Source organism: Halichoeres trimaculatus, unplaced genomic scaffold (assembly GCF_033239565.1).
Source record: "Halichoeres trimaculatus isolate MK-OKI-2021-1 unplaced genomic scaffold, fHalTri1.1 fHalTri1_scaffold_15, whole genome shotgun sequence".
Classification (NCBI taxonomy): Eukaryota; Metazoa; Chordata; class Actinopteri; order Labriformes; family Labridae; genus Halichoeres; species Halichoeres trimaculatus.
The window spans coordinates 13,483,540-13,498,993 of NW_027437193.1; the positions used below are offsets into that span (position 1 = coordinate 13,483,540).

Genomic DNA, 15,454 nt, shown 5'->3' on the forward strand with positions numbered 1-15,454 from the left:
ATTCTTTATCTAAAGGAAATTATTCTTTTTACACTTATTGAAAAACCCATTTTAGTCACAAATTTGACCTTGAAAACAGAAAAAAAAGACAAATCCAAATAATGAAAGATTACAAATACAAACTATCACCTCTTGCATTGTGAAGAGGTTAATAACTCACAGTTGGGAAATTTTTCCTTTTACTTTTCAATTCACACATTAAAAGCCAAACTAACTCACCCAGATAAGCAACTGTGTGATGACCACGTTAGCCATCGCACAAGAGAGGTGCAGAGCGGTGCGTCCATCTCCGTCCCCATAGGTCTCATTAACCTCCTCTTTGGTGCCATGAGCCAGCAGCACCACTACCAACCTCAGGTCGTCCTCCACCACCGCCCGAAGCAGCTGCTGCCCCAGGGGTACATCCGACTGGGGCAGTCCCACCAGGAACAGCTTCTGCTCATACTTGGCTCGAATCCAGCGCTCCTTCTCCTCCCTGAAGAGAGAGGAATTGAAGAAAGAGAATAATACAGGTCAGGCAGGTTCAGATATGGAAAACAAGCTGTGAAAAAAAGCAGCAGAGCTACAAACTATCTGTGCTGTTCTTATTTTTCAGGGGAAGTGATTTAAAGGCATTCCTATAAGCAAAAGGTACAGTTTGGGCACACAAGGGATGTATTAGAGTAATTGGCCTAAGAGACACGCTGGTTTGGAGTGACATTTATAAACCATTAGAGCAAAGGAAACCACTGGCCCTCACTATCACAGTGGGTAATAATACTGTGAGATTGGCTGTAGAGATGAGAGAATGCCAAAGGCTGTGACGCTTTGGGCAACATTCCACTCTTGGTGATTACACTCGATAGAGAGACGGTTAGAATCTGGCCAGCTTTCTAAAGGTTACACATCCTGAACAGCATGTCTGCTGCAGACAATACAGGAAGGAGGGGGACGTATTTTTATCAGCTCTGTCGGCTGTCAGTCTTAACCGGTGGATCCCCTCCACAAAAGAGCCAGTGTGTCTCCTAGCCCTGGTCTCCCTGGAGGTGGCTGGGCCCTGAGTCAGATCGATGGGGCTGAATGGCAGCCAGAGAGGGATGCTGGGATGTGGGGCTCCATCACTCCAGACCGGAACAGAGAATAGAGACTGAAGAGAGGCAGAATTCTATCTACTGCTCGCCATCTTGACCCCTGTTTCATTCTCTGCCAACATACAAACTGTTCAAATAAGAAAGACGAAAAAAAATCAATATCAATATGTGAATGACTGAGCATGCCCAGTGTGGCAGTAACCTCGTGACCCTGTCAGGCGGTGTGATAAGAGGAGCAGAAAGACGCCGTTGTTTGGATTTGTGGGTGAGTGACAGAGAGGGGAAGGTTTTTGCGGATAAGTTGAAGTGGGGACGCGGACTGGAGTGACAAGGCCCCCCTGGGATTCACTATCAACGGGCAGATGCTTAGCAGTAAGTATGGAGTGACAGTCTTATTCACTTAAATCCTTATTCATCATAATCACAGTACAGACAAACCCCTACGGTAAACCTTTATTAACAAAATCAACCATGATGGATAACAGAACATCATATGAGTTCATCATTACATGTGTACGAGTTAGTTCAGCCCAATTAAAAAGTAGTATTACCTGCACAGACAGATTTCTTGTACAATCCTATAACGGTAGGTAGAAGTAATGTTTCAAGGATTTGTATATTTATGATTTATTCTATTATTATACGAATCATTATACAAAATGACTTCACTATGTTCTCAATAATGTTTATTTTGAACTGAATACTAACTAAATTGGGGCTAAAAAGTGTCTCTTGGGACCTATTTTCTGCTTTAGATGAATATGCATTCAAGAAGGGATGAGTACCTTTGACATTTGAAATTATATGGTACTGATTCCTGGTACCTGGCAATTGCGATGGGTACTTAATGGTACCAACTCTCAGAACTTTTTTGTGTGTGTTTGTGGTTAATAATATATATTTGGTTTATAAAAAAATCTATTTTTTTTTTCCAATTTAACACATTTATTTCTAAGTATATAAATATGCAATGCTGTGTTCACGTCCAGCATGGAATATCCCCGACTCTTCCACTCCCTCACAGTCACAAGGACTTGTTTAGGTACCAAAACATGGTACTGTTTGATAATACGTAAATTGGTACTCGGTGCTAAAGACAGAATTTAGTGGGTACCTATAAAAGTACCTAATTTGTTACCCAGCCCTATATTCAAGGTTTTGTTTTAGACTAACTACAGTGTCCACATACATCATGTTGGAAGTCATCAGGTACAACACAATGGATTACTGATGTTTTAATCGTCTTTGTGACAGTGATGCTTGTGACACATTTTTTTTTAAAAAGACAAAGAAAGACAAAAAACAGTTTGCTCTCTGCATCATATTAAAAGAGGAGTGACTTTTCTTCATTTTTCATTCTTAAGTTCACTAAATATCAGACAGACACACACCTAGAAAATCTCAAAACTGCATGTCCATTTGCCATGTGCATAATGTGACCTCCAAGTAGCACATTTACAATTCCAGCAGCAGTTTTAACAACAGGAACCAGTTCAACATTAGTCACTCTCTTTTATTACAACCTTAGCAGGTAGGTGTGAGTGCGGTCAACTCACCACAGACAGCAACCATTTTCAGACTAATATGTCAGCTGCCAGGCTCACTTCGCAGGGCAGTCTGTCTTACACAGAGGAGCCTGGCAGCGGCTCAAAGTGCAGGAGTTAAGGATGTGATGGAAAATGTACAGCTCTTAATCAGAGCCCGAGCACAGATTGATTAACTGTGAGACACCAGCAGAACCTCATTAAGTAATTTTACCCATATTTTTAAACAGTCTTAACGCAATTATGTTGATAACCATGAGGGGGCATTTTTGTTGTGACCTCAAAGAAACTGTAGAGGAAAGAGTCCTTTACCCCGTTACACCATAAGAAAATCTTTTCTTAAGGATGAGGGTATTATGTGAGCAACAATACAGCCCTAATGGCAGGCAATTGCAACGGCTGAGAGTTTTATGGTGTAAGACCTCCATCAATCCCTACTCAGTCATTATGTGTGGACAAGCCTGTTAGCAAATCAATTGGCCTTAGAACCAGGGGACTGCCCAGAACAGGAAGGGGCCGTCCCGCCCACCTCTCCAGTTTCCGGTGGTCTCCTTAAAAACAAGTTTTTCTTTCTGCTTAAGAGGATAAAGTATGTCCAAAAGCTTAAAAAAGTCTTAATCCTTAAGGCAAAAATCCCCACGAAAACCCAGAGTGTGCTTAAAAACAATCACTGAGAGCTTTTGTCCAAACTTAGTTTCGGAAAGCTCGGCCATGAATGAGATGCTGATTCTGTGGAGCCCAGTGAATTGATATGAGCTAAATGAGGCAGAAAGTTAGCACCAAGACGTGAAACAAAAAGGCTGAGGAGGAGAGCCATTAAGAAGACGTCAACATCTCAGAAAGGAGCCCTGAGGACACTTTGTTATCCTCGGCTACAAAATCAGCCCCCAAGAAAGTGTAGGGAAAAAGGCCTCAGTCACTGCTGATGCTGAGCTTTAAAACCAACCACACTTCTTTAATGTGGTATCCGTTTTTTTTTTTTACAACGAAAATTCAAACTGTGGTTTCTTCAAAATTCCTAAACTCCTGCCACTTGAAAGCCAGAGTGTGAAAGGAAGTGAAATGGTAATCCCGCCTCTGTCTTTTGTTTGAAAAAGAAAAACAAGCCAAACAGGGGAAGGGTTTAGACAGTCAGGGGGGAAAACTGAGACCCTTGAAAAGGACACTTCCTCACCACAGGAGGAAGAAAAATAAAATCAGCAGATTTAGCATGTCAAAGCACCAGGACAGAGCGGGGCAGGAGATGGGGAGGGAAAGGAGAGTGAATTTTCTCAGCAGGAGGGGATAGTTAGGAAATTGAACTAATGGCTACTCTTACATGCACACACAGATCAAGGCTGGGGCACTAACGGACACTGTTTCCACACCCTGCCTCGAGCACATACTTGTTCTAAATTTCTCTGTTGCTGAGGGGACAGAGGGGAGCTACAGGTTCTAATAAAAATGCCTCTACCTCTTCTGACAAAAACACAAGCTGGGTTTACTTCACCACTATCTCCTTTTATTTCTTGGAGCTGATAATCCATGTTTAACTTCCTGTCACTGGGTTTAGAGTTGTGAGCAAACATCAAAATGCTAACTGGGTTTAAAGTGGAAATGGGCTCCTGTCCAGAGCTGGTGTCCCCTTTCATTTGCCCACGCAGATCCCACCTAGATAAAGGCAGCCTTAACAGTAGAGAAAGGCCTCTTTTATAATTCTATTAGAGCTCTGTCCTTTCAGCTCTCTGTTGAGCAATGGATCCTGACCCTGACTTAATTAAGTGGCAAATGGCGGAATGATTCTCCTAAACCCAGCCCACGGAGTCAAGAACACATGACTGCATTCAAATAAAGAGGGACAAACAAGGATAATTAGTCAAGCCTGAAAGACAAAGGCGAATGGGAATTTATAAGAAGGGAAGGGAAACTGAGACGGCAGGGGCGGAGCCAGCAGTGCTGGAGCCCCAGAATGACCAATGTGACTGCCTGTAATAAAGGTGCATGGGTCCATAGGAAGAGGAGGATGTCCGTCCCACTGCCCAGCCATCTTTCAAACACACACACAGAGTCCTCCTAAACAATCAAAGCTTCTTCAGCTCCTCCTACTCTTCCTCCAGGATCCAAATTCACCGCGGACACATCAAATAGACGCAGTGAAGGGGAGAAATGGTGTTGGAAACTTGGATAGGGGGGTCTTGGGATGGGGGGGTTTGACCAGCCTGAAGAGAACTCACAGTGGGGGTGGGCGACTCGTATGGGACCGATTCCCATGCAGCCGACAGCTTCACTTCCACAAACCGAGGGGAGGGAAGAGACACAGAGCGAGGAAGAGGGACAGCAGCAGAAAGACAGAGAGGGGGCTCAGAGGGGAACGACGGAGATGAAAAAAGAGAACACAACAGGGAGAGAAAGCTGGGCCCCAAAGCATCAAAGGTTGCTAAGGGCGAGAAATGAAGGAGCAGCACAGTAAACGCAGCAGCAAAAGTGCTAAATAATGCCCCCTAAGGTTCAGTGGGTACAGTGTCCACATGGTATACTCCACTTTGAGAGTAACAGCCACAAAAGAATGAACACAAATATTTTTACAACAGGAATAGATTCAGCTTCTCCAGGATCTAAAGCACCGTCTGAACAGATGACCAGAATTCAAAAGGTTGTTGTGTGGAGCTCTAAAGAGAGACCAATAGAAGAGCATCTGTGTGCCGTAGGCAGGCAGAAGGGATGAGTTGAATATATTGTGACATTAATGAGGTTGTCAGACTCCTTGTGATGGAGTGGCTGTGTTTTTGTGCCAGCTAGACTAACACCCTTAAATGCTCATGCTGTTAACCCCTGCTGAACCCCTCGCCTCACAGACAAAGCTGAGGGGACGATAACACATGCCCTGCTTATGCACGCAGCCTGCTTCACATTCCTACAAAATCTTTGTCTCATGGAGAGACGGTGCCAGATCTTTTTTTTTTCTAGACATCAGAGGAGGAGAATCTTGGTAAGGATGAGGAAATTAAAACTAAATCGCAGGAGCAAGTGGACTGAGCAATAACGAAACAGTCCTTCATCTACCTGGCTCTGAAACCCCGTGGCATGTGGGCAATTAGCGACTGTGGTCCCACTTCACCCACACAGGGCTAATTACTGACCTGTGGGTTTCATTTAGAGAGTGTAAGAGAGAGAGAGAGGACATGGAAAGACCCAGTCACTCATTTGTCTTAATTAATTACTCTTCCTCTACAAGGGCTCCTGGCAAGGCCGGCTATTCTAAAAGCTCTTTTGAGAGTTGGCGTTACAGCCCTCCTAACCTGTGAGTGGCCCCGAAGCTTCGTTTTTGCGTTTTGGGTTTGAACGTGGACTACAGAGGCCACTGTGGAAAAATCCTGGATGTAATGGCAGCATCACTGGTGGTACGCACACCACAAAACATCTCAGGCGGACAAGCTGAGAGGTGCTGAGACCGGAGCGGAGGGGGTTAAAAGAAGCAGCAGGGGCCAGGTTTGGAGAGGTTAGCGGTGTGATTCATTTTTATTACCACGCAGCCCCTGCAGGCGGCAGGAGTGGCAAATTATTTCTGAAACAAAGTGGAGGGCTCTCATCAGAGCTATTACCTGCCTGTGGCCGAGGGCGGCACGGAGCCTACAGAGGGTGACAGTGAGAGGCCCGCGTCAGTGAGGGATAGCCGTCCACATCCGTCCACGCTCCAGGACATCTCCCCCAAATGAGAACTGGAGTGTGTGTGTGTGTGCGCGAGTGTGTGTGTGAAGATAAGTGTAAAGCTAGCTGTTGGACCTCCCCCACATAATCCGTCAAAATAGTCTGCAGTGTTTTCTATCACGAACATGCCAAGCAATTAGAGCCGACGTGCAAAACACAACGACTCCCAGGTGCTAATTAAAAGAACAACTGCCCTCCGATATGCTGACTGCTGAGATCAGCCACAATGCAGGGCTGCACAAATTTATTATGACACATCCAACTGTAGCTCAGCCAGGTCTGACTACTGCTTTTTATGCAGTCTGTGCTGCTTTTTCATCAGGCATCCTGCATAAATGGGTTATTAAAGTGTGACTAATAGCTCTATTAAAACACTGAATAAGTTCTTTAAATTCTTTATAGATCAGCCATAAGACATCAATTAGAACCACTTAAATGTCCAGATGGTTAAAAAAAATCACTAAGGAGTTTTAAGAACTTATAGACGTCATAGATAATGAAAATTGGCTGCAGATGATCCAAATAAGCATCAGTCAGTTTTAACATCATTCAAGATGGAGAAGAACATAAAAGCATTAATTAATGCATTAATAATACTGACTACTTACATTTTCTTTTCCAACAAATGGCTTTTATTTAAAAAGAATTAAAAATGTAAGACAGTGGTAGCACATATTCCTCTACAAGGTCTAAAATTAGATGAGTTGACATACACGTGCATGGTTACAAACATGCCTTCTGACATGTTACCTGTAATCATTTTGATGTAAATAGGTAATTTTCCTGTTCCTTTGTGACCATATGAACGACAAATCTATAAAGTGTGCTCTTTGGATTCAGAATATCATAAGCTAAACCAATCTTGTGGATGAATGCCTTTAAGTTAAATCTCAAAAATGCAAAGGGGTAAAACTAGTCTTGCAGGAGACATTCAATCAGACACTGAGTTGATATTCAGGTAGTTACTGAATCGTTTAGATTAGGTGTCACTGATGTTTAGCGGGACTCGGGAGCCACACACACTGCCTGCCTGTGTGCCATCACAAAGCCGCTACATGTCACAGATGAGACACAATTAAAAAATCCTTATATGTGCCTTGCACACGTTAAGAGGAGAACACACAGACAGACAGACAGACAGAGAGTCAAGTTAGGATTTATGGAGTTAAAAGAGATCAATCATAAAACTACATCCCATTAAAGTGAACACAATTCATCTCCAGCAAAGTAATTTGATAGCAACGTTTACCCCACAAGGGTACATCGTTCTATCAGCAACAAAATAATCAGCATCTCAATAACCAGTGGCCATATATGATATTTACAACTGCTGTTTTTTTGTCTGGAGATTAGTTATGCTGCAAATGAGATTTATGGTTTGACAGTGAAAACTAATGGAGGTGCTGCTGCGGGATAAGATCGGATTTTTTAGACAATGAAGAACCTTCCTGCCCGGGGCGACGTGGGACTGACAGTGGTAGGGAGAGGAATCAACATCAATAATCTTTCATCAAGTCCACAGTGGAGCACTTTAGCACGGATACCATTCAATAAATAACTGTAGGCCATCATTCAGTTCTGAACTGGCTGGAGAGCGCAGGATAGATTCAAGGAGGATAAGGCCTGGGACTACAAGAGGAACGAGAAAAACAACCACAGAGTGTTCCCGGCAAATTGAAGCACGATTCTTTGAGTATACACAGAAAGTTCTGAGTGACAATATGTTGATTGATTAAATATGAGCCTGACTTAGCTAAAAAAAACACAGCAGAAGTTATTGTGCTTTAAACCATTTTGATGTCGCCACACAAACAATGCAACATCACTATGTCTTATTAATGTAAACAATTTGTTACTTTTGTATGCATGTAAACAATATGTGATCAGAGCGTAGGCCCCTTCAGTGATAAATAATCTAAGCTAATCTAAGCTTCTTGGTGCTAACCTCCTCTTTTTATAAAGATATGCCCAAAATGTGCCAGGTCTTCATATTTAAAATTACTTTATGGACGTCAATCTTAAAGTTGATGTCTGGCTTTTCTTCTGAATGTCATTTAGCAGCATGAGACTTTTATTTAAACTGTTGGTATTAGGGCTGGGAGGATAAGCTTTTGTCCTGATTCAATTTATTTATGATTTCTGGAGTGTTGATTTGAACTGAATCTGGATTCTTTAATTTTTCTGTTTTTTATTTAATTCTTATTTTTAGATTGCTATTTTAACACCATACCATGTGAAAAAGTTAAATGGTGATTATGATGTGTACAGACTATATCGGGAGCCATATTTTCCCCAAAAATGCACATGACATGACTCAGTTTTTAGGATTTATTCAGTGAACCTGACCTCTTAACTTTTTTCCAACCCAGCCTTTACACAAAGACTAAAATGAAGGATTCAACATTAAAAAATGGACAAAAAGTCACAATTTAAAATTGTTAAAAAATCCTGAAACATCATTTTTTTCTCCCACCCCTAGTGGGCCTCCAAGTCTCCAAAACCAAAGAGACATCTTTCCATGACTTGGTGCAAGTGACCAACAGCTCTGTAACCTGTGTATGTAACAGGGGTAAGTATTGGCAAGAAGGGTCATGATACAAAAATATCACGATGTGTCACAATATTGTTATTTATTACGATATTCTACACAGTTAACAAAGAAAAAAAAATTAGATGATGTTTATGTAAATCACACAACATGTTGCTCAGTACAACAAAAGCCCACATTATCAAGTTTAGAAATTAAATATTTAAATATAATTTGAGATTATATTTATTATGCAGTAGATAGTAGCCCAGTCCATAGGGACTTGGGTTTGTAGCCAAAGGGTTGCTGGTTTAAGTCCTGGCTTGGACAAAAGTTAAGAATTGGGCTGATAGCTGGAGAGGTGTAAGCAAGATTTCCTGTGCACTGCCCAGGTGCCCTTGAGCAAGGTACCATATCCCTCAATGTCTGCTAAGTCAAATTTTAATTTTATAGTTTTATTGTTTTCACACCCCTAGTGTATAAACTGATTATTTTGCACAGTAAGATAAGTGTGGTTGTCAGCACTCTATAACTGACAGTAAATAAACATATGGTGATTAGATCCTCTACTATAAAACTGTTTCCAAACAGAAATTAACCAAAGAAATCAAAAAACACACAGAAAGTTTCACCTGGGAAATAAAACTGTGAAATTAGGCACTTCTTCTTTCACTTTTTGTTCAGCTTTGTACAGATTTTAGTGAAACTTGGGGACAACGGTTTTGTTCGTGCTGAGCAAACAGATAAGATGACAGGACATAACACAGATGAAATCCATCTCGTTCAATCTATTTGGTGTCAAATAATCTGTCAGTTATGGTTCTGAGTAAAATCTTGAGGATGTTTTTGTTTCAAGTTGCCTCTGCAGAAAGATAAAGTAACCATCAATGTTTCTTTGTTACTTTTTTAACAAAGTTATAAAACTGTGATGTTAAAACAGTCTAATGCCACCAGGGAGAGCCTACAGACAGTCTTTGCTGTGACACACAGAATGATGACCTGGCCCTGTGTGATGGATATGTGACACGGCAGCTTGGGGCCCCGGGGCTTGGCTCTTGGGGTGGGGTTTAGCCATAATGGTGTGCTTAATTACCTGCACAGCCACACAGCAGGTCATTAGTCAGACTGGGACGCTAGGTCTCACCTGTCACCAAGAGATAAACAATCCTCCTACCAGATCTGGGAAGCTTAGAGGAAAGGGAACAGATAGTTGTTGGGTAAGTTGGGGCGGGCGGTGCAGGGAAAGAAGCATAATGTGATATAAGTGATACACTTTGAAAAGAGAAAGCTACATGTGAGAATCTTAAAGTTAAACAACAGAGGAAAATCTATGTTAAATAGCTTTTTTGGAGACTACTGAATATTCAGCTCTTATCTGTGTGCATCTGGTATCAAAGTTTGTTGAAATTGAGGATCTTCTTTGATTGGCTCACACGTGATGAGTGATGAACTTAATTGATTTGGGAGCATCTATCAGACAAGTGCACCATGATGTGATGCACAATGATCCTACCATGAGTTATAGTTTTGAAGTCAAGTTAAGAGAAGACAGACACGTGACACTGATTCGCTGTGCATTTTAGAAATTCTTGGATAAAGTAAGACGACGAAGGCTGGAGATGCCAACAAAGTGAGCCACATAAAACAGAGGCACTGTGATCAGTGTGTACAGAGTGGACTCAAACATAAAGTACCGTGCTCTGGCTCAGCAGACTGACATTTATGGACCCCTGGTGCTTCTTATGGAGCATTTAGTAGTGTGAAGTGCCTGTTCTGAAATGTAGGAGGCTAATAAATGGCAGCTAATGGAGGGAAGACAGCGTTTCCGTCTCATCCTATAATCTCTGTGCGCTTCATTAAGCAGCACCTTTATTTGCAGGAGGAATCTTACCTGGTGCTGTCGTTTCCTGGCTTGTTGTAGTTCTCCAAAGCACCCTCCCACACACTGTTGGCTATGGCATTACCGATGGCTGTCATCACCATGCTGAGCTCCACCGGCCAGTCGTCCAGGTCTAAGGAGCGGACTCGGGATAAGTGTGTGCCTAAGTTTCTGTGGATCCCGGAGCACTCAATGCACATCAGGGCTCCCAGGTTCAGACTGGCCCAGTCTGGATCTGTGTGAGAGGAGATGGAGATTAATTATAACAGCAAACATTACTATTGAGGCCTTGTCAAATCAGACAGGATAGAATATTTGTTCAAGAGGGCCTTGCTAACTCAGTAAATCTCAGTCACCTCTCATATAGGAAGGTGTTCTAATGACAGGGTCCGGGATTTGGCTTCAACTTGTATCGTTAAAAACACTGTTTGATTTTTACCAGCTCAGAATGAAATTACTTTTTGTTTGTACATTCATTCTAGGAAAAGATTAAACAAGCAGGAACAAGGTAAAGACAGACGCTGGCTCTTACTCCACAAGACGAAGGTTCCCATGTAGAAATGGTTACAATAGCTCACCAAAAATTATTCTTTATAAAGCATGAAACATACAATTAAACCTGAAATGTGTCTCATAGACTGTATCTGACAAAATAAGGTGCTTAGCAAAGTTACTGTTACCACACATCATACAAAGACATTTGCTAATGCAACTTTAGCGGCACACAACTGCCAAGTTTTTAACAACTCATAATCTAAACCTTGAGCCAGATTTTACCAGTTTGGAAATAAATGGAGTTAAATCACTACAGATTATTATTATTGTCGTTATTACTATATTATCATAAAACTGACTTGGGCCATGTCCACATGTAGCCGGTTATTTGGGAAACCGCATATATTTTTATACGTTTACGCTTGTCGTCCACACGAAACTGCAGTTTTATGTCACTAAAAACGATGTTTTCTGAAAACTCCAGCCAAAGTGAAGATTTTGGAAAACTCTGGTTTCATGTGGATGCCGGTAAACTGAGTTTTTTGGTTCCCAAATGTCAGCTGAATGACGGGGGCTCATTCTGATTGGCTGACTCTGGTTTTACGTCAGGAAAACACTGCCCATTATGGCTTTGGCGTGCTTAGAGCGGCACCCACCGGCGGATTTACCCGCTGCGTGTGGACGAAAGTAATTTTTAAAAAGATTGAGGGGGTGATACTTGTTTTTGAAAATACCCGGCTTCGTGTGGACATGGCCTTGAAGTCCTAAAGTAACACGGCTCCTCAGCTAATGCGTAACCTCAGAGCTGGTCCTCAAATGTTTCTTGCTGCACTACAAGCTTGTCAGAGCAGCTGCTCTCAGACTAGGGGGCAAGAAATGCCTTCCAAAACAAAAGACTATTAAAAATAGCATATTTAATCTATGATTGTAAATAAAAAGGGTGTTGAACGGTTCATAAAACCATACAAACAGAATATGTTTGATCTGTTTTCAATATTTCTTTGTTGCCATATGAGCCCCAAAGAGAGAGGATAACATCAGCATCAGAGGTGGCATGTTAATTCATGAAACAGCAGTATGTGCTCATAGGTAGTTTTATTTCCAATCAATCAGCTAAAATAATAAACTTTTTGTCCATTTTTGTCTATTTTGGATTGGCCGATTAGTGTTTAGGGGGTCGATGGTCTCCAGTTTCATTTTTACTTTCTTCAAATCAAGTATTTGTGCAGTGGGAGGGCTGGGTGGCTCAGTGATCTAAGCTCCCTTCAGTCTTCAGATGCTTTTTAATAAAAGGGGAAGATGTCACAAAAAGAATAAAAGCAAAACTGCTACTCTTTGTTTTTAAACTATAAGGACCTTATAAAAGAGAATCAGCTGTGAGGGTGAAGAATTTACTCACTGGGTGCATCACAGTCCACACAGAAGCTGTTCCCCCTCACGTTCCGTATGGACTGAATGGCCATTGCATCACTTTGGCTTCCTAACCGAGACTGTGAGGAACAAGAAGAGAAAACAAGTCAGCAGGAACCAATCATTTCAAGAGTTAGAGAAGACAAATAATTACAGCTGGACTCAAACCATGGACAACCAACCAAAGGAGAGGGAAAGAAGGTGGTTTCACAAAGTGTTAGAAAAGACAGAGGGAGAGAAAATATGAATATGAAAATGAGGCTGTGTCTCCCCAGTATGCTGACACAAGCCGTGTTCTATCTCTGATGTCTGTCAGTTCTAATAAGAGATCCCCCACACTGTGGTGCACCTGTCTGACAGCTTGAAGTAGGTGAGGGGGGCGGGGGAGGGGGAGGCCACAACAGAGGTTGGAAAGAAGAGAGAGGGAGGGATGTAAATGAGGCAGCAGAATGGTAGGATGATGACGGTGCCTTGGTTAGATCATGATCCCCATGCTGGTTCAGTGATTCTGATGTGTTTTAGCTGACACAATGACACTGTACCTTGTTCTTTATGCTCTCACAGGACTGCAGGCTGGCAAAGATCTGGCTCTCTATGGCTTGGACCCACAGTTCCCTCTCCTCGTATGTGGATGCTTCAAAGTTCCACGTCTGACCCGTCAATGACACGATGATGAACTCGAAGGAATCCTCTTGTTCTGAAAAACACAAACAGTATGATACAAAGAGTAAATCAGGAGTTAAAACTGACACTATTAACCAGCAGCACATCTCTGAGATTAGACCAATTATTGAGGCCTCAAAACCTTCTACTTTGTTACCCCCTGATCACAATCACTCATTTTAAATATTTTTTGGGTTAAACAGTTGAACATTTCATTTATGCACTTTCGTCTGAGTTATCAGGCTTTTTTAAACTTCAGAACGCCAAAACTCAACAGGAGCTACACTGACTAAAGGCTGTTTACTTTGAGTGATTGTAGTTTCTTTTGTAAGAAATTATTCTGTTTCCTACAGGGGGAAGAAAGCAATCGGATCACAGCACATCAGAAAAAGTGAACAAAGGGCTCTGCCAACTCCAACAAAATTCTTAGAAATTTAAGATTTCCATAGAATTGACAATTTCTCTGGATCTGAAATTTTACACTGAAAAAAAAACAAACAAACGAAAAACGAAAACTTATCTTATCTAGTGTTTTTGTCTTATTTTTTTTTTAGTGGAAAATCTCTTTCTAGACCCTACTAGTCCAGAAAAATGTCTTGTTTAAAGTTATTTAAAGACAAAAATAGTCTTAACTGCTTGCAACATGTCAAAAAAAGTTACTTACATTGAGACATTATTCTTATTTAGGCAATTTTTTTTAGCATTTTTTTTTTTCTTGTTCCATTTGGCAGATTTTTTTTTACTTCAGTCTTTAAACAACTTAAAACAAGACGTTTTCTTTTTGCAGTGCACTGCCGGAATCAGGGAAGTGTAAGCAAATATTTCATTTTTGCAATATTTATTGGTTTTATATAATTTCATCCTGTGTTTGATTCTCCTTATATGAAGTGCTTCACCTTTGACCATAAACTGAGCACTGACCCTAAATCTTAAGCCTAGGTTTTGTTATCCCCAAGAATGGGTTTAAAAAAACACCCAATAGGTTTTTTTCTTCCTTTTTTGGTCGGAGGGAGGAGGTCAGAGCAGTGGATAAAAAGAAATGAAAAAGAGAAGGGAGTGATATGCAGGAAAGTAGAGACAGTTTTAAAAGGAACCCTTGCCACCCTTTACATGGAGTGTGCGACTACCTTTTATAAAAAAAAATATTGTTAGAAATTCATTCCCTCAATGCAAAAATGGAAATATTGTCAAGTATTTTTGTCTTATTTTTAGTAAAAATTTATTTTTAGACTTGATATGAGCCATATGCATCAGACCAAACCAGTAAAAAAATCTTCTTTCAAGTCATTTTAAGACAAAAAAGAGGTCTGAATAGCTTGTAACAAGTAAAAAAATCTGCCAATATAGGTAAAGAAATATTTGCCTAGAATAATGTCTTAACACAAGTAATTTTTCTCTTACCCTTTTGGTAAATAACAAGCAATTCATACCTCATTTTTGTCTTCAAATAGCTTAAAATGAGACATGAAGCCAACCAAAAAGCAAAATATGTCTGAAAAGCATCTGTTGATATTTTTAATACACATAAAAGCAGACTTTCCCTTTTAAATGTCCGTGACATTTCAAAATCTGCTCCCCCAATCTAGTGTTAACTAAGATTTATGAAAATGTCACCTGTCGTTCTCAAACAAGAGGTCTGACACAACATATGTTCCAACACATGCTATAATGCCTCTGCTGCTCAGAAGCAATTCATTAACTGCGTACTGTACAATGTGTCTCCTGTAACATCCCTGGTCTGTGCACATGCTTGAGCTCATAGCCAAATGATTTGTAATTACCTAATTATGTCTATGCAAATAGTCACCTCATTTACATAAACCATGTTTGGAGGACTGGAGGCAAGTAGACACAAGGGAAATGTGTTTTTTCCTGTGTCGCCTTGTCATTAATTTTGAATAGAAGTAACATTAAAATGATCAAAATGTTTAATGTATAAAAGATATTCATAATTCTAATGTCTGACTTTTGATGCATGAAGAGATGCTTAATGTTAAATTAACTCTGCGTGGGTTATGAAGTGATGGCACTCTGATGATAGTAAGATCATCACACAGATCATCTGTTCAAAGAAATTTATCTTTATAATCAATTCAGCCTCTTTGCTGTGAGACAGCCCAGTGCTGTTAAATGACAGATGTCTGACGGACGCCTCTAATGTAGTACTCCCTGAGCTGCA

General features: G+C 41.0%; 1 protein-coding gene across 2 annotated transcripts in view; it reads right to left on the reverse strand.

Moving 5' to 3' along the window:
- The window catches only part of agap3 (ArfGAP with GTPase domain, ankyrin repeat and PH domain 3), a 129,913-nt gene that overhangs the window by 3,155 nt on the left and 111,304 nt on the right, over positions 1–15,454 (reverse strand). For both annotated transcript variants that reach the window (XM_074689551.1, XM_074689552.1), the window contains exons 14-17: positions 13,155–13,309; positions 12,602–12,692; positions 10,720–10,942; positions 220–475 (exon numbers count right to left, since the gene is read on the reverse strand). In XM_074689551.1, coding sequence (XP_074545652.1) covers positions 220–475; positions 10,720–10,942; positions 12,602–12,692; positions 13,155–13,309 — 725 coding nt within the window. The remainder of the gene's footprint in view (positions 1–219; positions 476–10,719; positions 10,943–12,601; positions 12,693–13,154; positions 13,310–15,454) is intronic.